This window comes from Spinacia oleracea, chromosome 6 (assembly GCF_020520425.1).
Source record: "Spinacia oleracea cultivar Varoflay chromosome 6, BTI_SOV_V1, whole genome shotgun sequence".
In the NCBI taxonomy this organism is placed as follows: domain Eukaryota; kingdom Viridiplantae; phylum Streptophyta; class Magnoliopsida; order Caryophyllales; family Amaranthaceae; genus Spinacia; species Spinacia oleracea.
The window spans coordinates 147,809,759-147,829,816 of NC_079492.1; the positions used below are offsets into that span (position 1 = coordinate 147,809,759).

Genomic DNA, 20,058 nt, shown 5'->3' on the forward strand with positions numbered 1-20,058 from the left:
CCTGATCCAGAAATAAGAATGTGAAGGGTATTTTAGTCTTTTACATGGGAGATAACAAAAGTAGGGTTAGACCTGATCGATGAATAACAAACAATTAATCAAACGAACTCACCACTTTAAACATGCATCCGCAAAGAAAGAATACATAAATCCTTTAAGTAAACAATTACTCTTTCCAAAAAGTCTCATTTTATTTGCTCCATTTTACCCAAAAAACTCTCACACACAAAAAAAAAAAAAAAGCAGGTAATACCTGACAGATCAACAACAATTCACAAAAAGTAAGTCAACTGCTCACAAGAGGTATCTTATCCCGAAACTACTCCTAGCTTAGAGCATCATTATCAACGAACAAAAATAAAATGTGTATAACAATCTCTCTAACTTTCTCACTCCTCCACTTCTTGTCCATGATTCATGAAAAATGGTACTCCATAACCCGTATATTTTATACCTTAACTTTTCATGAACAAATAAAAGTTCATCCCTATTACCCGTTATATTTTATAGTTGAAATTTTAAAACAAAAAAGGAAATGAACAAAAATAATAAGGCATACTCCCTCTGATTACATAAAGTTTTTCACCTTCCATTATACACTGTATGCAATAGACTACTTTGACCATTAATAGTTTTAATTTCACAATAGTAATAACTATAAATCAGGGGCGAAGCCAGACTCGGTTATTAAAGGGGGCCGAACACTAATTAAGCAAGTAGGCTTAGCCTCTTAGGGGGGCCAGTCAATAGAAAACCATCTAATGTTAACTCGTTAGTCTTTTATTTAATAGGTGTGGTTGGGCCTTCAGGGGGCCATGGCCTACCTAGGCCCTCACTATGCTTCGCCCTTCCTATAAATATTTGATATTTAGAAAATTTACATTAAAATGAATCGAATGAGATCTCACTAGTTAATATTTTTTCGATTATGTATACATACTACTCCCTCTATCCCTTAATACTCGCACCGTTTTGATTGGACACGCTTGCTAATATTTGCAATAACGAGAATCATAATGGAACATGCAGCCAGGTAAGATGTCGAAATGCCTTATTTGAGTCATCAATCTGATAAGTACTCCCTCTATCCCTTAATACTCGCACCGTTTTGACTTTTTGCACTACTCACATAATTCACTTTGACCCTATTTTTTTTTTTTCTAGTATATGAAAACAAATGTTAGTATATAATATATTGTTGGCTTCATCTTAATATATATTTTCAAAATATTAATATTTTATAAGTTTTTATAATATATAGTTAAAGATATTGGTGGTCAAAGTTGTGCATTAGCAAGCGTGTCCAGTCAAAACGGTGCGAGTATTAAGGGACAGAGGGAGTAGTAAGTATACATAATCGAAAAAAATATTAACTAGTGAGATCTCATTCGATTCATTTTAGTGTAAATTTTCTAATTATTAAATATTTATAGCAGGGGCGAAACATAGTGAGGGCCTAGGTAGGCCATGCCCCCCCTGAAGGCCTAACCACACCTATTAAATAAAAGACTAACGAGTTAACATTAGATGTTTTTCTATTGGGCTGGCCCCCCTAAGCGGCTAAGCCTACTTGCTTAATTAGTGTTCGGCCCCCCTTGATAACCGAGTCTGGCTTCGCCCCTGATTTATAGTTGTTACTATTGTGAAATTAAAACTATTAATGGTTAAAGTAGTCTATTGCATACAGTGTATAATGGAAAAATGAAAAACTTTATGTAATAAGAGGGAGTATGCCTTATTAATTTTTGTTCATTTCATTTTTTGTTTTAAAATTTCAACTATAAAATATAACGGGTAATAGGGATGAACTTTTATTTGTTCATGAAAAGTTAAGGTATAAAAATACGGTTATGGAGTACCATTTTTCATGAATCATGGACATGAAGTGGAGAAGTGAGAAAGTTAGAGAGATTGTTATACACATTTTATTTTTGTTCGTTGGTAATGATGCTCTAAGCCAGGAGTAGTTTCGGGATAAGATACCTCTTATGAGCAGTTGACTTACTTTTTGTGAATTGTTGTTGACCGGTCAGTTATTACCTGAATTATTTTTGTGAGAGTTTTTTGGGTAAAATTGAGTAAATAAAATGAGACTTTTTGGAAAGAGTAATTGTTTACTAAAAGAATTTATGTATTCTTACTTTGCATATATATTGGCGATTTGGCGAGGTTGTTTAAGATAAAAGTAGTTGATGCATCCATGCATGTTTAAAGTGGTGAGTTCGTTTGATTAATTGTTTGTTATTCATCGATCAGGTCCAACCCTACTTTTGTTATCCCCGTGTAAAAGACTAAAATACCCTTTACACTTTTTTTTGATTAATTGTTTGTTATTCCTGGATCAGGTCCAACCCTGTCCCTGGGTAGAATTCAAGCAAGCATTGAGACAAACCCTGATGTTGTTGTGAAAGCTGAACTAGAAAGGGAGCAAATTGCTGCATATTACATGCATGAAATGGCAACCAAACTTGGCTTTAAATTTGAAGAACCAAATCATTTGGCCATGATTGTTGAACAAAAGCCACTAAAATGCCCGGGAAAAGGGGCTGCTTGTGCTATTTTCTTGGAACAATGTTGTCCCGGCCTTAGTTAGTTAGTTGTGCATATGGAATGTATAACATGGGCCAATGCTATTAGACAGTGAGTGATGTACGTGAGATCGATCTATACATTACGGAGTACTCCGTATCAATGTAACGCCATATGTACGTACTTCTATATGTATGTATTTCTGTATGCGTGTAAATATGTATCCATGTCTTGTCTTGTATGTGATGCTTAACCTCGAATAAAGAAGATAAGACGCTTTTATGTTTCCATAACTATAAAACACTTTTATTTGTCATCATTTTTTTTAAAAAAAAAGATAGGGGGCATGCATTTTAATGTCTTGCCGAATACAAAACGCTTTTATTTTATGTCACAATGATGATCTGACCCTGCCCACTGTCAATGATTAATATGAGTGTTAGTGATAGTGGTGTGGCCAACATGGATCGGACTGCAGGGCACGGTACCGCTCAAAACAAAAGTTATAGCTCGTTGTGGTTGGATTAAGTTTTTCGGGAACATGGATGTCTGTTTCACATAGGATAGGGGTGGCTTTTTTGTTTTTGTTTTTTTTGACATAAGCTAAATTCGCATAAAAATAAAAAGGTTTACTGTAGAACAAAATTAAAACCCCCGAGGTCATTAAAAACCCTTACAAAACAACCTATGATCAAACCTCTTACATCCCCAAACAACAAAGAACATTAAAGTTGGAGATCTTCTCTTCAGAGTGCCCAGATTGCTTGAACACCCCTTCGAGTCCTTACAATGTACCACCTGAAAATGAAATTACAACAAACTAACTTTATCTCCTACTTTTACAAGAGAAACCACCATTTTAAGTCAGTTGTGTACTTGTGTGGCATATTCTTGTGTATCATCGAGCTAATTAGTATTACTCAAGAATTAAACTGACAAAAATATAAATTTCTAGCCAAACCACTTTTGTACAAACATAAATTCTCCGCTGTTATGTAGATACAAAAGTTGGAACATTCTACAGGATATAACATACATCTTATATAAAAGTAAACTATGCTTTTGTTAGTTTGCTCTGTACAAAGAAATATTGTGAAGCTCTTAAAAAAGTGGGCACATACTTGAATCAATGAGTCAAAAGGATGATTGACACACTCACTACTGAAAGAATCTATGAACATTACACCAAAAAACCTTTACAAAGAACGTGCTAATTCAGCTTCTTCACTTTTCCTAATCCATTTCCATAGCTTTATACTGGTACTCGTTTCCCGCGGTATCTGTCTATCAACTGTCAATTAATCACAGAAACAAACATAATGTCAAATGGTTAACGCGTGACATAAATTTACTAACAAGTAGACACGTATAGAACCTTTTGAGCAAAGGGTGAATAATTCTCAACTGGAAAGGAAAATAGCAAATCACAGTAAGAAATAACATGAAAACATCTGATCACATACTGTAAAAACACAACGGACTGGTGATCCCTTTCCCTTTTCTTTCCTTTTATTACGGTTGATGAGCCTATTTCCCTAGCTTATAACTCAAGGAGCTCTTCATGGTGAATTCACAGCAATCAAGGTGTATGATTGACCTAAGTAACAACTAACAAGTCCTAATACTTCGTATGAGTTTGGTCATGCTTTCTATATGAAATGACTTTTTTATTTCTATAGATCTTCAAAACATAGATTATTACCAGTAAACCCTTGGATCCGTACCCCATACAAAATTTCTCCCTCTAATGGTAGGTTCAATACATCCTTGTCAATTGAGTGGTTTGACATGTAATTGGCTTGTAAAATGACCATCTCACAGAGATCTTCAAACAGATTAATTCCTCAAATAGATGCCCAGGTATAAGGCTTAAACAGTTTCAGGATCTACCATGCTCCAGGACCATCATATCGTTTCTTTGTGCTAAAAGACCCCGTTAAGATCACAATGAGACTCGGTCTTTCAAGAGGTAACAAAAAGTGCTAGCTTGAAATTTGGATAAGATTTGACATCAATGAAACATGCAGCTAAGTTGCATCACAACAATGATTTGATCAACAAAAGCTTTTTGGATCTGAATCACAACAATGAAACTATCAAGTCTAAGTTGTCTAGCACTAGCAGTGTGCCAGCGTTTAGAGTGTGATAGTGGATCTAGTGGCTTCACAATATTTCTAGCAGCAATCAAGGACTAACTTTCTTTCTCAGTAATCAGATCTAGAGAGGAATCTTATAAATATATATCTCAAGTACGGCATGTGTATAAGGACTGATCTGGCGATCTACATAGTGAATGTTGCAAAGATAGAATCAGATCACTTACCGATCTCAAGAGTGGATGTTGCAAGACCCATCCAAGAACAGGTATCCTCTGTGCAAACACTGATAGGGTAGGCCAGAAGCCACTGCAGGGATAAACAAATAGTCAGCTATCACTGAAGCACAAGACAGCTACAAAAATACAGAGTAACTGCACCAACAGACCTGAAAAGTACAACGAATCCATACGATTCCAATATCATGCCTATAATTGGCCAGCCAATAATAACAAAGAAGAAGCCAGCGCCAAATGATATTGTTCCCTGAAAAACCATCATTCAATATCTCATAGTCAGATGCAGAAAACTCAGAAGGGAGAGGAGAAAGAGAGAGAGGGAGGAACACCGATATCAGAACCTTAAAGTTTTGAGGTTTCATGAAAAAACCAAGAGTGGATTTTGGCCCAATGGTCAATGCCACACCAGACAAGAAGAGGATCTGAAAACATGTATTTCCATTTGAGAACACCAGTAAGCATCAAAAACGGATCAGAGACTAAGGAAGTGGACATGGTTATAAGACAATAAAATAAAAGCGAGACAACAAGAATGGCTTAGAAACTTACATTTCCCATGGCAAGCAACCCCTTGTCAAACAAGAAAACGACCCCCAAGATGGTAAAGAATATGCCAAACCCAGTCAATCCAAGTCCAATCTCTGTTAAATTTCACATAGCCAGAATATACAATAATTAGCTTCTTCAGCAATCTCTCATCAATCCAAAGAAGTCATTATTCAATACAGACGAAGGAGAAATATAATTGTTCAATTAAGACATCACTACATCAGTTAAGACATGGGGATGTGTTTAAAAGACCACTAGCCAAAACTAAGAGCAAGGAGAATCCTTCTACCCAAGCGGACCCTACAAAAAAACCCACATCTGAGTTGCAGACACATAAGTATGATTCACATTCTCCAAAATAGAGCCGAAAGCAGGCCAGACCCTAGTGGTGCAACCTTGAGTCACAACCTTGTACATGATGTTGTGCCCCCGTTAATGCATAATACAGCACCAATTACTAGGATCCTCCATGACACCTTTCCCACGAATTTCCCATTCTAGGATCTTTAATTTTATGTTACAATCTGCATATTCATCACTAGGGTAGGACCGTAGGACAGTATCCCCCAAATCGTGGGTGTCTTCTTGAACATAAACCTATACACTAAATTAAGACGGTTAAACCATAATCAGGCAATAGATCAACAGGTTCGACTCTAACATCCGCAGTCTGTATCAAAACCAAATTCTATCCCTCCCTCAACATTACATACAGGCGTCATACAACATCCCTCCCTATATCCCTCAAAAACACTCAATTATCTATTATCAAAGAGATACCTAATTAAACACGAAAACCACAAGGAAATACCAGCGTTATAGAAATCACAGTCTCCGCGGCAACCTAAACAACATGATCATGAAATTGATACAATAGTGGAATTTAACTTAATTAACAGCAATCGGAGTGATCTCTTTAAGAACCGGAAAACCGCCAATCTCAATCAACAGCGATAAAAGAAACTTGAGAAAGTGTAATAATCTTAACAAAAATCAACTAATGATGAAACATAAGTCAGCATACACTTACTTTTTCTATCATCCATCTCAAATGACGCCATTTTGTCGATTCCAAATGTCAAATAAGCGAAATCCGCGGAGAATTCTACAAGAAAGTAAAAGAAAAAAATAAAAACAAAAATCAAGAAAAAAAAGCGCGATTCAACGATCGAATAATTAGGGTTTCCAACAAAAACGAAGATCAAAATTGCACCTGACTACAAATTGTGAGGTTGTTCTTTCAGAAATCAAAAGGTTGAAGTAAAGTTGAATTGCAGGAGACGAAGGAAGGCTTGCAGGTGTGTTAATGGAAGTATCTGGTAATGGAGGAGAGAGAAATGAGCAAAGGTAGTCGAAGAAAATGGTGATGTGATGAACCAGAGAGGCGTTATTTGAAAGGCACCGCCACGCTATTTGGCCAATGAAATCACTCAAATGAGACTTTAAGACAAATTACAAGAAGTTCCATCTTATTACATGGAAATTGGAAGCAAAGGTGATTAAAAGTCGGGCCGGACTGGGCCGGTCCAGACCCGAGTCTAACACTTAACTCATGCCACCAGTATTATACTACTGATGGATAGATATGTTATTGTCCCATTTAACAAGCTTTATCTCTATCATCAATAGAATTTGTTAAATAAATAAGACACTGAATTGAGAGTAACAAATCTATCCATCATTAGTTTTAATAAGATGATAAATTATCTATAAGCTCTATTTTGATGATAATTGTCTATACATATAGTTTAAATATTCAAATTTAATATTCATATCAAAAGTCGTGCATCGCACGGGTAATATACTAGTTTTTGTAAAATTGTGGCAGACCTTTTGTGTTTATTTGGCTGTCGGGTTGGTTCAGATCGTTTTTTAAAATCATGTGAATTGATTATGTGCGGTTATTTTATGCATGGTTTGAAATCTCTCAGGGGTTATAGCAGTTTGAAACGGTTAGGGTTAATCCAGTTCGGTTTGAAGCAGATTGGGTTGTAAACGGGTTTATCTAGGTTATATCGAGTCGGGTTCATTTTGGTTCAGATTAATTTGGTTCAGTTGAAAACTGGTCGGATTGAGACGAGTTTAGGGCCTTTAGGCAGAGTACAACAATTTCGGGTTCGTACCGATTCGGGTTCTTTGTTTGTTTTTAATTGTTTTTTATATTACAAAATATAATACAATGATTTCACTAATTTTACAGTACTAAGTAAACAAGTAAGTTTACACCCTAACAAATCTAATATATATATATAAAGGGGAGTTTTTTAAAGAGATTTCGGAGCGCCACGTAAGAAAGTCCAGTCATAAAATCGAATATCAATTATTTTTTCAAAAAATAGTAAATAGATAAATATGGTAAAAAGATAAAATTTATTTCATAATATTTTAAGATAAAAAAATCGATAGATAGAGTTTTGAGAGAAATATAGTACTGGTTTATCACGTATTGCTTAAAAGCAGTGGTGTGTATCAACCTACACCTCCAAAGCTCCAACATAATTTTACAAAAGGCTATTTAACGGGATTGTACTTTGTATCAAATTAACAAGATGATATATAAATGTATAGTTGATTAACAACATCATCTCTTTTGTTTGTTTATATAATTTAATTATGTATGTTGGTTTATATAGTCCTTTGAGACTTCCATCTAATCCTTCATTTCTTTTATATTACTAACTATAATATGTTCACTAACTATACTCGGTCGATTATATATTGTATTGATTTTTGCAGGTTTTATTTGTAGGAATGAGATACGTACTCCAATACTCCATAGCTAGGTGTGTTCTTTAATTTTCTTTTTAACATGATACCAAAACACATAGTTTTAATTGTTTATTTTTTTTCACTTTTGTGTGCATGTATATCCATAAGGTTTAACCAATTACAAAAAGTTCAAATTACGTAAGAGTACAAGTTACAATAGCGAGTATTCTAAAGGTTCAAATTACAATAAAAATAGATACGATTAACATATGGAGTGGATAGAATAGTCAAAGAAGAAAAATAGAATAAACACAGAAAAAAATACAATTATCCCCTTTTAAAAAATAAGATAGGATTACAAGATTGAGTTTTTTCAAATGCAAAATACCATAAATGGGGTGGATAGAATAATCAAAAAAGATAAATAGATAAATACCATATGGAGTGGATATAATAGTCAAAGAAGAAAATTAGATAGAACACGGAAAAAGATACAATTATCCCCTTTTAAATAATAAATAAATAAGATAGAATTACAATAGTGAGTTTTCTCAAATGCAAAATATCATAGGGAGTGAATAGAATAATCAAAGAAGAAGAATAGATAGAACAACATACGCATATTCGTAATCATTCTATACAATTACATAGATATGCATATTCGTGATAGAATAAACTTAAACCCCAAAACCAAAACCCAAAGACACCAAGCATTGGGCCACGTGGGTGTGGGTTTGTTGACTTTGGGTAGCATTAGGTTTCTCACGTGGGCCAAGTATATAGGCCAAGTCCATAAGTAGTTAAGGACCATAACTTCCCAATTTCTATCTTAGGGCGTAAAGGAATTGAAAAGTGATTACGAGTCTAATTAGTTTACGAATAGGATTTATATAATTAGCTTGAATTTGCAACCACGAAAGAAATTTGTAATAGAATTTTATTTACATTAGAATTCTACTTGCATTAAACAGAATACATGAATAACTAACTCGAGTTTTACCATTATTGAACTAACAATTTCATAACTCGGTTTTCCTATGAATGGCTAAGAGCAACATCAATGGAATGTTATCTTAAGACTTTTCTCATATGCCATGTCATCTTTCCACTAATATTTAATTAATTAAATTTTGTAAAGACTTCTCCAAACTCATCCAAATTTAGATCTTCACCCCTCAAACTCATTTAAAACATCTAAAATAAACAATATCTTAAGTTTTTAATTATTTAACTCACACATTGAGTCTTAAGTTGAGTCTTAGTTTTTCAAGATTTTAAGTCTTAAGACTTGGTGCTGATGTTGCTCTACATAAACATTTTAAATATTAATAACACATTGAAAAACTCGTGCATCGCACGAGCTTCAACACTAGTTAATACTATAACTCAACTTTTACAAATTACAATAATACAAATAAGTAAAATCATACAGTAATAAGTTATTAATGAGTCGATTAACCAAATTTATGGGTTTTAAGAGGGTTATAGGTTGTTATGGTTTGAGTGAAACGACCCGTATGTGGGTTGTAACAACATGGGTCCAAAAGGTCACGACTTGTTACAATTTGGATCCACCGGGTCATAGGTCGTAACGGTTCGGGTATAAAGGATCACATAATGTCATATATCAGTTTAAAAATAAAGTATCATCCGGTTGATACGATTTTGGGTTCAAATGGATCGGGTCACTAACGGGTTATAGCGTATTCAGTTCAGCTAAGTTCGGGTTGTCACGAGTCGTTCGATATCGGGTACGAGTTGTCACAATGAAATTAGGGTCGGTTCGATTTTGAGTCGAGTACAATCGGTTCAAATAGGTTTTCAGTTCCCAACTTGCGGTTTCTAACCAATTCTTCCCCGTGGATCGGGTAAAACCCACAGAAATCCACGGTTTAAACGTTTCGTTTCAGAAATTGACAACTTTACCCCGAACGCATAAAAAAGCCATTATTATCTGTTTGTTTTAACTTATTTGACTTAATTCAGCAAAAATAACTCCACTTCAGTAAAAGTAAATTTTTCAGAACCAATTGCATGTTGGTTCACTGGTGATTGAGGCTGAACTTGGTAGGGAGTATCGCGTATTCTATCCCCGCAACAACAATTGAGAGGGGACTGAAACCTATCAACCCAAAACTCGTCCCGAATCTGAAATAGCCCAAGAGTAAATCCGGTGACAAAAAAGAAAGAAAAGAAAAGCGCAAAATTCCAAACAATATACACACAAATAAAAAGAGTAGCACAAATAAGTTCACATAAGTTAATTTCACAATTACAGTTGAACCATACAATTAACCCAAATTTTGCAAAAAAAAAAACTTTAAGGTGTGTTTTCAAAAAAAAATTATATAGGATACTTTCTCGCATAATTTGAGTTATAAAATGTCCTTTTTGACAAATTTGCCGATAAAAAACAATTCCAAGGCCGTAATAAAGTCCTATTAGGCGTTAGCCGGCTGGTTGGCTCCCAAACCCACTGCTGTGCTGTCTGTCCCCAACTTCGGCAGCCTGCAGTTCTCCTCCCTCCCTCCCTCAAACGTGAAAGCGACGAGTTTCCCGCACTCTCCATTTCGATCCAATCTCAAAATTCAATCAAATTTCTCAATATATTCAATTGAATTTCCACCAGATTTGCGATTTTTTTTTTGTTAATTTGAAATCCTGTTCAAAATCCACCCAAAATGGCGCCAGTTTCAGCATTAGCGAAGTACAAGCTCGTCTTCTTAGGAGATCAATCCGTTGGAAAAACCAGTATTATCACTCGATTTATGTATGACAAGTTCGATAATACTTATCAGGTGATTCCTTTTTTCCTTTCAAATGTTGATCTGATCATCATTTTGCGATTCAATTGATTGTTAGGTCTGCTTATTTGACGGATCTAATATTTTTTAGGGTTTTCGTTTGATTGGATATTTTTTTCTGCTGATCTAATTTATTGTGATCTCCGGTGTTAATTAAATTAATTATTGTTCTAGTTTGGTGATCGACATCTTGTAGCTCTTTAGTTTTTTTTCTTTTTTTTTTGGTAAGGTTTAGTTTTTTTTAACCTAGAATTCACTTGATTTGGAATTGAACTTTTGTGGTTAGGTTTGGTGCGCAGGTAGATCTGTAATGAAATTAGCGAAGGATCACTTATATTGAGTGGTTACATACTTACAGTGTGGGAGTTTTGGAAATGGGTAGTGTTTTTCATATGGCATTGTCATTGCATAGCTGTTAACTTGTGAATATGATAGTCTGATGTTCTGTGAGGACTTAGGAGGGAATGGTTGGATCGAATGAGCCGATCACTTACCATATGTATGTCATGCATGTCTAAATTGAGACCCTGAATTTGTCAACTGCTGAAAGGCACCAATTGAGTACTCGTACATTGTTTTCGTGCAATTGGTTGAAGTTGATCCCTGAACACAGAGAAAAGTTAGGGAAAAGCTCTTTAAAAATTACAAGTCCTTTCTTTCAAAAGGGTTTGCTAACAATTAGCTAGTGATTTGAAGGAAATTTAAGAAAGTAAATGGTACCATTTTCTTTGCAAAAGGATGCTTATTAGTTAGTGATGGATTTTACGTGCCCATCATCAACTTTTCATTTGTTTGTTGTTACTTGTGATCCCCCCCTCCCCCCCTTGGCCACCGGTTAAGGCTTACCTGGCTCTTCTGATGTTTCGCAGGCTACAATTGGTATTGATTTTCTATCAAAGACCATGTATCTTGAAGATCGTACTGTACGGCTGCAGTTGTGGTAAGATTCATCCCTTAATATTAGTAAATTATTTATATATTTGTTTTTCCAGTAAATCCATTAAGTGATGGTTCTCTTTGTGTATAATTATCTTTTCTTTGGAGCTTGTCGTAACATATTTTTTATTTTAGTGTATCTGTATACTAATATACATGTCATGGTATGGGCACTTTGTACATGTAACATAGCTGGAAAAGAATGATTTTAATGGTCAGACTGCCGGAGACTCGGAGGTGGAGAAAGCTATAAATGGTTTAGAAATTTATTGTTGTGGAGGCAGTATCAATCTACAATAGATTTGATCTCTCCTGCAACTCTTAAAAAATGGATGTTCAGTTGGATGAAGATGACCTGGTCACGGCCACTTTAATTTTGTTGGAATTTGAGCTTTGTCGTTGATGTTGGTGCCCTTGGTGGTAGCAAACTCTCTAAAGAAGATTACTAGACTACTAGTGATTAGTTATTTGTTTGGCGATGCGATGCTGTCAACTATTAGGAATGCTCATGGTGTTCTTTTTATTTAGTGTCTATCATGTCCCTCTTTTACTGCATATGCCATAGCTTATAACATGCTACTTACATTGCCTACACTTCTAGCTACACTAGATGGTTCAACAGAGTACTATGTTATTTGGACTCTAATACTGTGCCGGTCAAGGGCATGTGACCAACTCGGCTGTCTTGTGAAATTTCCGTGATTTTGGTCCAAAATAAAGTGTCATAGCCATGTCGGTGTGTTGAGGATCTGAGACGGGCATACCCCATGGTACTAAGAACAGGTATACCCCATGGTTCAGAGGCAATGACTGTTTGAAAAATATTCAATTCAGAGTCAAACATTTGTTATTTTGTTGTCCTCCCCAGAGAAAAGAGTTAAGCAGCCCACCTTCCCCAGGCTAAAATACGAGATAGTTCCCTGGTTGATAAAATAGTTTTCCTTTCCCTTTTTACCTGCATCACTGCATGTCTATAGTTTGTGGAATTTTTTAAAATTTTTCCTTGGATTGTTGAGCAAGGTTGCTGAAAACTCAAGATGTTCAATATTGGTATTTGCCAGTCCATCACTATCCAGTGTTCTGTAATTGACTATTTTTATTTACAGGGATACTGCTGGGCAGGAGAGATTCAGGAGTCTTATACCAAGTTACATAAGGGATTCATCTGTGGCAGTCATTGTGTACGACGTTGCAAGTAATCTTGGAACTGAATTGCTGAAATGCAATTTGCTATTAAACAAAGTTGTTTATTTTTTGGTTGTGTTCTGGTCAATGTTTAGCCTATTTACATTTTCTCATTGTGATCTGTGCAGGCCGACAGTCCTTCCTTAACACAGCAAAGTGGATTGAGGAAGTCCGCACTGAGAGGGGCAGTGATGTTATTATTGTTCTTGTTGGAAACAAAACTGATCTTGTGGATAAGAGGTAAAATGATGAAAGATAGTTTAGATATTTGAAATGATCTCCTTGTTTTGGTATGAGATTATTATTGTAGTTGTTGTGGTTCTTATAGTGTACATTCAGATACTAGTTTTGTCTGCTTTTATTTTATCGACTTATCTCCAAATGACCAAAAATCTAAAGCAAAGGAGGTTAACTTTAGAGTTTAGATTCCAGTGTTTCCCACCGTGATGCTTAAATAACATTTGCGAGTTTGTGGACTTTCGGCTGTAGTACGGAAAGGTTTTGAATTAATTTATTAACAAGTTGGTCAATCTCAGAAGTCAGATGCTTTATTGTTGACATGGTCATTGCCTTAAATGATTTGACTTTATGGGATATTGGAATATGGGATGGCGGGAATGGTCAACAACTGTATAAGCTACCGAAGTGTTGATTTAGTATGTATGATAACTTAATCTTTTTTACTCTTGTTGGAAAAGTCAATCTTCTCTCTGTCTCTTTGAACAAAAGGAATGGGTATTGATTCCATTCTCTAGTATGCTGTTCGGTGTTGCAGCTGCTTGAATTGCATTTCTGCAAAATAATTTAGATGCAGAATTTCCTGTGAAGAATTAAAGATCTAAATGCCTTTATATTACAATCTTCCCCAAATTCTTCTAGCCGAAAGGGAAAACCTTGAAATTCATCATGAATGCTGGCAAGGTTAAAATGTTTTAGCTTATTCATTGCTGATAGCTTTATTGATGCAAGTCAAGGCTGTATGTTTTGTGTTGGAGTAGTTAGAGCCGAGGAAAATAGTGAATCACAGATATCGGCATTCTTACTGATATTCATGGAATAATTTGTAGTAAATGTTTGCAATTTTTTGGGAAGGTTTGCAGGGAATCACTTATTATTGAAAGCACCTTGCAAGGAACCACCTTTACCGTGCTGTCTGTGCACATGGCACACCATTTTTTTTTATAGTTATTATGTACGAAAAATATCGAGTAAATGTCTGATGGAATGATGACTTGAAATTTCCGTTTCCCCCTTCCAATTTCTCTTCGCTTCCTTCCTACCTTCCGCCTCTATAACCTTTGCATCTCTATCAACATAGCCACTTCTTTCCTCTTTTATATATGTTTTACGGAACTCCTCATCTCTGATTTTTCTATCCTCCATTATTTTGTGTATCTGGTCAAAGCTGAGAAAAATCAGACTTTCCAAGCGAGTTCAATGGATTTTTTTATTTTGTTTGCACCAATACACTGTCACACCTTTGATCGTCTATGGATAGACCTGCAATAGCATCCACAAATCATCCCCTTCAGTGGTGGTGACAATAAAGATAGGCTTGGTTCACAACAGGATGTAAAAGAATTTGGGGCCATTGATTAGGTGGAGATGCAATTCAAGAAGTAGAATATAGTGGTGGGTGCCTGTTTAGAGTGGTGGAAGGAGATTCGGGGAGTAGAGAGATCAGTAGAGTAAAAAGGAAGGAGAGGGAGAAATAAGGAAAATGCATAGGCAAATTGGGCACTTGAAGTCATTATTCTGAAATCCTTAGGCTCTGTTCTCTTCTCTTCTCGTCTCGTCTCGTCACTTGGTCTGGTCTGATTTTTCTAGTTTCTGGTATGGTATTCTGGTGGTATGGTCTGAATGTTTTCTATGAGTGCTTTTTGCTTGGTCTGGTCTTGTCTTGTCTTGTCTTGTTTGAAGTTTTCTTATCTGATATGATGTTAAGAAAAATAAGTAAATAAAGCAATAAGAATAAGGTGAAGAGAATAAAGCCTAAAGTGGTTGTCATGACAAATATAGTTTCTTTTGTTAAAATTTCCGTTATTTTTCATATATGATATTGGAAATAGTTTTATCACACGGGCATACCTTTGGCTGTTGCTTCACATTTTTTTCTTTAATTTTAACAGGCAAGTCTCCATAGAGGAAGGAGAAGTGAAAGCCCGTGATCTCAATGTCATGTTCATTGAAACTAGTGCAAAGGCTGGCTTCAACATTAAGGTACATCCTTGGATCACTTTTAATCCCACACTAAATTATTTTGTGATATTTAATCATTCATTTGTCTGGTTCTTACTATAATATTTGACTGGGTAAAGATTTGTTACTCTCAAGCTTTGAACTCCGCAAACTGCTGACCACATTTTACTTCTTAAGCAATGTAAACGGTTTCTAAGAGTTTTCTCACGATAGTTAAACTTATACTGTCTGCATTTTAGGCTGACATTGTTCTCACGATAGTTAAACTTATACTTATGTCTACATTTTAGGCTGACATTGTAGTTCAGCATCAATGTAATTTGACCGGAGCATTTATAGCAGAATTAGAGATTGTTTGAGCTAAGTTGTTTATAGGTGAGGGACCATGATGTGTTAGCCATTTGGCCCTAACTACCCTTTTTCACATTCTCCCTGTCGATTGCTGAATTATTTCTTCATGTCACCCTTGCCAAAATGTTTATTTCTCTTTGTATTTGCCCAAGACTTTCAAAACATAATACCCCTCTTTTTTTAAAAGTGACTTGTGTTCATATGTACGGAGTATTTACTTAATAGCCGACGTGGCACATAAAGCTAGTATTCTCCAAGATAAACTACATTTCAAACTTTGGTTCCAAAATAATTGTATCCCATTATAGTTTCATGGAAGGAGGCATACCATGTAATTGTATCCCACTATCCCATGTATTGTCTTCATGGTAGGAGGCATACCATGTACCCCGCATTCCTCTGGTAAAAGTATAGTGCTTTCACCAGGTAACTGCAATTCCAATTTCTTGGTTTTGCATTGCATAGGAAAGAAACCAATTAGTTAAGCACTGAAACTAATTAGTTAAGCACTATGATTAATGAGTTACACAATGAAACCAATTAGTTATGCACTGAAACTACTAAAGCACTGTGACTAATGAGTTAAGCATTGTGACTAATGAGTTACACAATGAAACCAATTAGTTAAACAACGAAACTAATTAGTTAAGCAATAGAACTAATTAGTTAAGCATAGAACTAATTAGTTAAGCAATCAAAGTGGTCTTTTCGGTAAGGCGGTCTTACCCAAATGTTGCCGTTTTTCTTTTTGCCACTAAAGTTTTATTAGTAATAATCCCTTGCATATTCCTCTCCCCTCTGGGCTCTGGCCTATGAACTACTAAAAAATCACTGTTTTGAAGTATAAACAGTGGCCATCATACTAATGTGAAGCTTTTCCCTGCAAATATAATTGCATTCCATGGTATATTGACATACTTTCACATGGATTTTACAGGCACTATTTAGGAAAATCGCTGCTGCTTTACCTGGAATGGAGACACTCTCTTCAACAAAGCAAGAAGACATGGTTGATGTAAGTCTCAAGTCCACATCGAGTGCACCTCAGTCACAGTCTCAGGGCAGTGGATGTTCATGTTAACCTTGCCTCATAGTTCTCCATGGAAATCACATGCTGCTTAATTTTGTGTACCTTTTTTGTACTTTTGGCCTTTTGAATCTAGAAAGATTTTGTCCTCTTCTCTGAAGTAATTATAGTCATAATGTTGTGATGTTCCCCTCTTAGAGTAAAAGATTGTTATTTGAGAATTTGAGGGACTGAAATGTAGAAAGATCCATAAGATTTTTATGTTATAATTTGTCTGAATTCCAAAGTATGTCAAATGTGAATATGAACTTATCATCTCAAAGAGACACTCAGTTCCCTTTGCCGTACTCCCTTTTAAGGAAGCATACAGAGGTAACGCTTGATCGCGATTCACAGTATGTTTTTTGGAAACACTTTGTATATGTTTATAGCATGTATGTACATTAGGTTCAATTTTAACTCTCAGGGTATGCTGTTGGTTTACGCTTGAGCCACTTCCAAGCATTTTGCAGCTGATGAGATTCGACCCAAGTCACTAGGTGAGCTTCCCACCAACTCCACCAACTTGTGTTGTTCAGTGTAGACATTGATAATAGCAATTTTTTGTGTGATGAAATGAGATAGTAGTAGTACTATAGAGTAACAAATGTGAAGTACAATATATAGTTTGTCATACAATATATATGTTCCTCTATCAACACATTTCTGTGCTAGAACCTATAATTTCATTCCCATTTTCTTTTTTCGCCTTTTTTGCCGTAGCTTCAACATTATCCAAGTAATGCTGATAAATATAAGAAAGGAATCCCCACATAGCAAGAATCAAAGCTATCACCTTCACACCATTCATCTTATCATGGAAGAACACAACCGCCAAAATCGGAACCAAGGGCAAACTCAAGGTGGCAATCACATTAGAGAAAAGGGAAGAAACCTCGAAAATTAGCCCAAACAATCCCAATGCAGAAAGTTGCCAACTAATAGCAGTTGAAACCAATACCATTACATAGGGCACCCTTCCCTTCTTGTAATCTCTCATTTCCTCCTTCAAGGTTCGCCATTCCCCGCTACCAAAGAGCCTTATTACACAAACACAAGTCGCTACAGCATAAGGGTAAAGTTGCATACATACCACGGTGTTAAAGGAGTTGTCCTTAAACACCTTCTCAAAAGAGTATTGTGCTACGGACACTAACAAAGCCAGTGTCGCGGATGCACCAACCGCGCATAAGAAACCTAAGGTAAATTTCCCTGGCGCAACATTACTCCCCGCGCTAGCATCATTACCTGCATCCGTTTCATAAAGATCTTTACAGTTACAATTTGCACAAATATTAGCTCAAAAATGGAAAAGCGGATTGAATATAATAAAATATGGATAAAGTAAGAGAAAGTGAGCGCAACAGTACTCCCAGCGCTAGCATCATTACCTGCATTGGTAGCTATTAGACACGCGGAGATGGTGAGGATCACAATCGAGTTAAGCACAAGGGCGGTGAACTTCTGCGCGTTGATGAAGAAGGAAGTGACCGCGTTGAAGGCTAGTTGGGAGGCACACAACAACGAGTACGTAGAGACGGGTAAGTATTGTAGTCCATAGGAATACATCAAGTTATCGGCAGCTACGAAGAGGCCGTAAATGAAGTAGAGAAGGGTGAGCTTGTAAACCGGAGGGCGAAGACCGGTTGGTGAGGAGGGGAAGAGCAATGTAAGGGGAATGAGGATGGGAAAACCGGCTGTTTGTACAAAGGTTGCCATCCATTTACTGTTTCCACCTTTGTCAAAGTAAAGTCTTCCTAAGAGAATGCCTGTTGTTTGGCCAACTAGGAGAAATAGGATGTAAGTTATGATACGAAGCCACTTATTGTAGTGTTTGAGCTTTGGCATCAAGTGTATGTTGTCCTTTTTATTTGATCTTGTATCATCTTCTTTGGTTCCTACAAAAATTGTTTACAAAAACTTACATTATTATGTACTAGTATAAAAGTACAAAATTGACATAAGGGTCCGTTCATTATCGTTTTTTGTTTCCAGTTTTCTGTTTTTTACAAAATTAAACACCAAAATGTGAAAACTATTAAAGTAGTTTTCAGTTTTTTGTTGCTAGTTTTCGAAATCAACATGATTACTATAAGTATGATAATTTTTTAATTTAATGAATTAATCTAAATCATATGACTTACAAAATAAAAAAACAAAAAACCGGAAAACCGCAGTGATACCAAACGAGCCAGGGTATAGTTGTTGTACTTTCTAATCGAATAGTTACATATTATAACCAAATAGTTAAGTTCAATTAATTATAATCAATCAAATAGTTATACTTTCTAATTAAATAGTTAGACTTTGTCATCATATAGTTATAAGTTCTCGTTCTTATACAGTTGACACAGTTTGACTTTAGCACCATTCATGTAACATCCTTTGACTAAATTTTGTTATTTATGCGTCAAATAAATATAGTCATGTGAGATCTTATTAAATTCGTCTTGATAATGTTTTTTTTTAAATATCAACTTTTATAATTTTTCTTTTAGATAATTAAAACTATTAATGATAAAAATAACAACGAAGGGAATATTTTTCCATGCTGACATCAACACTACATTCTTAATTTCTTATATGTATGGTGGTCTCATATACGAGAACTACTCAAAATTATTGGACTATTAGAAAAAGCAACGTGCATGATATGAAGAAAAACACTCAAGAGTTAACTCGAGCCCCTATTCATATATCCTAGAAAAACATGTTGATCTCTAATTACAATTGAAACATCGAAGACACATATATAATTAAGCTAAGTTAATTAATCCACAACCATTTTTCGATCCTTCAAAAGCCCAATTGATCCTAAACTAATTCAAATTAGTAATCAAATCATCATTTAAGGAAAATAGGAGTTATATCGTGTGTGGCAAGATCAAAAAAAGACAGGGATGAACAAAGTAGTTTACCTTTGGTTTGTTGCGCCAATTCTTGAGTAGAATTATCCATAAGAATGATAAGACAGAAACAAAATTAGAAGTGCATAAATTTGACACAAAGTTTAATACTAGTGGTTCGTTGGAAGTTAAGAGACTAGGACTGAAGTTATTCTAGTGAATATCAAACATGAAGATATTTAATTTAGAAGCCCCATCATTGATAGTGGTCGTTGTCCATTTTATTTACAACTGCGGCTCTGTTTGACAACCTATTTCAATTACGGTAGTATTTTTGGCCTCGTAAGCCTATGCAGAATGAACGACGAAATATGACCTTAAATTTCAAATATAGATTATTTATATTAGTTTCCTAAATGTAAACAAAAATAAAATTGGAGTAGTGGTTAATTTGATGGTGTGCATCTACAAAGTCTTGGATTTGACTAGGTTTTCACCTTTTCTCTCTCTCTGCCATTTTCCTTTTACAGGGATTCATTTTCTTAGTCA

The 20,058-nt window shown here is 35.4% G+C and overlaps 3 protein-coding genes across 3 annotated transcripts; 1 reads left to right on the top strand and 2 right to left on the bottom strand.

Annotated features, from left to right (window-relative positions):
* Positions 1 to 3,456: 3,456 nt before the first annotated feature.
* LOC110781636 (vesicle transport protein GOT1) lies at positions 3,457 to 6,860 on the bottom strand. The gene is made up of 7 exons (XM_021985747.2): positions 6,627 to 6,860; positions 6,444 to 6,518; positions 5,414 to 5,505; positions 5,206 to 5,286; positions 5,014 to 5,111; positions 4,853 to 4,934; positions 3,457 to 3,820 (listed from the first exon to the last, which is right to left on the bottom strand). The coding sequence occupies exons 2-7, from the start codon at positions 6,472 to 6,474 to the stop codon at positions 3,782 to 3,784; spliced, it is 423 nt and encodes a 140-aa protein (XP_021841439.1). The 5' UTR covers positions 6,475 to 6,518; positions 6,627 to 6,860; the 3' UTR covers positions 3,457 to 3,781.
* Positions 6,861 to 10,548: 3,688 nt separating this feature from the next.
* Positions 10,549 to 16,913, top strand: LOC110781624 (ras-related protein RABH1b). Its single transcript, XM_021985741.2, has 6 exons — positions 10,549 to 10,920; positions 11,796 to 11,866; positions 12,969 to 13,057; positions 13,176 to 13,287; positions 15,177 to 15,267; positions 16,535 to 16,913. The coding sequence occupies exons 1-6, from the start codon at positions 10,804 to 10,806 to the stop codon at positions 16,676 to 16,678; spliced, it is 624 nt and encodes a 207-aa protein (XP_021841433.1). The 5' UTR covers positions 10,549 to 10,803; the 3' UTR covers positions 16,679 to 16,913.
* Positions 16,914 to 17,063: 150 nt separating this feature from the next.
* LOC110781612 (probable purine permease 11) lies at positions 17,064 to 19,736 on the bottom strand. Its single transcript, XM_021985734.2, has 3 exons — positions 19,582 to 19,736; positions 18,055 to 18,561; positions 17,064 to 17,911 (listed from the first exon to the last, which is right to left on the bottom strand). Exons 1-3 carry the CDS (start codon positions 19,619 to 19,621, stop codon positions 17,319 to 17,321), a joined length of 1,140 nt encoding a protein of 379 aa, XP_021841426.2. The 5' UTR covers positions 19,622 to 19,736; the 3' UTR covers positions 17,064 to 17,318.
* Positions 19,737 to 20,058: the final 322 nt, after the last annotated feature.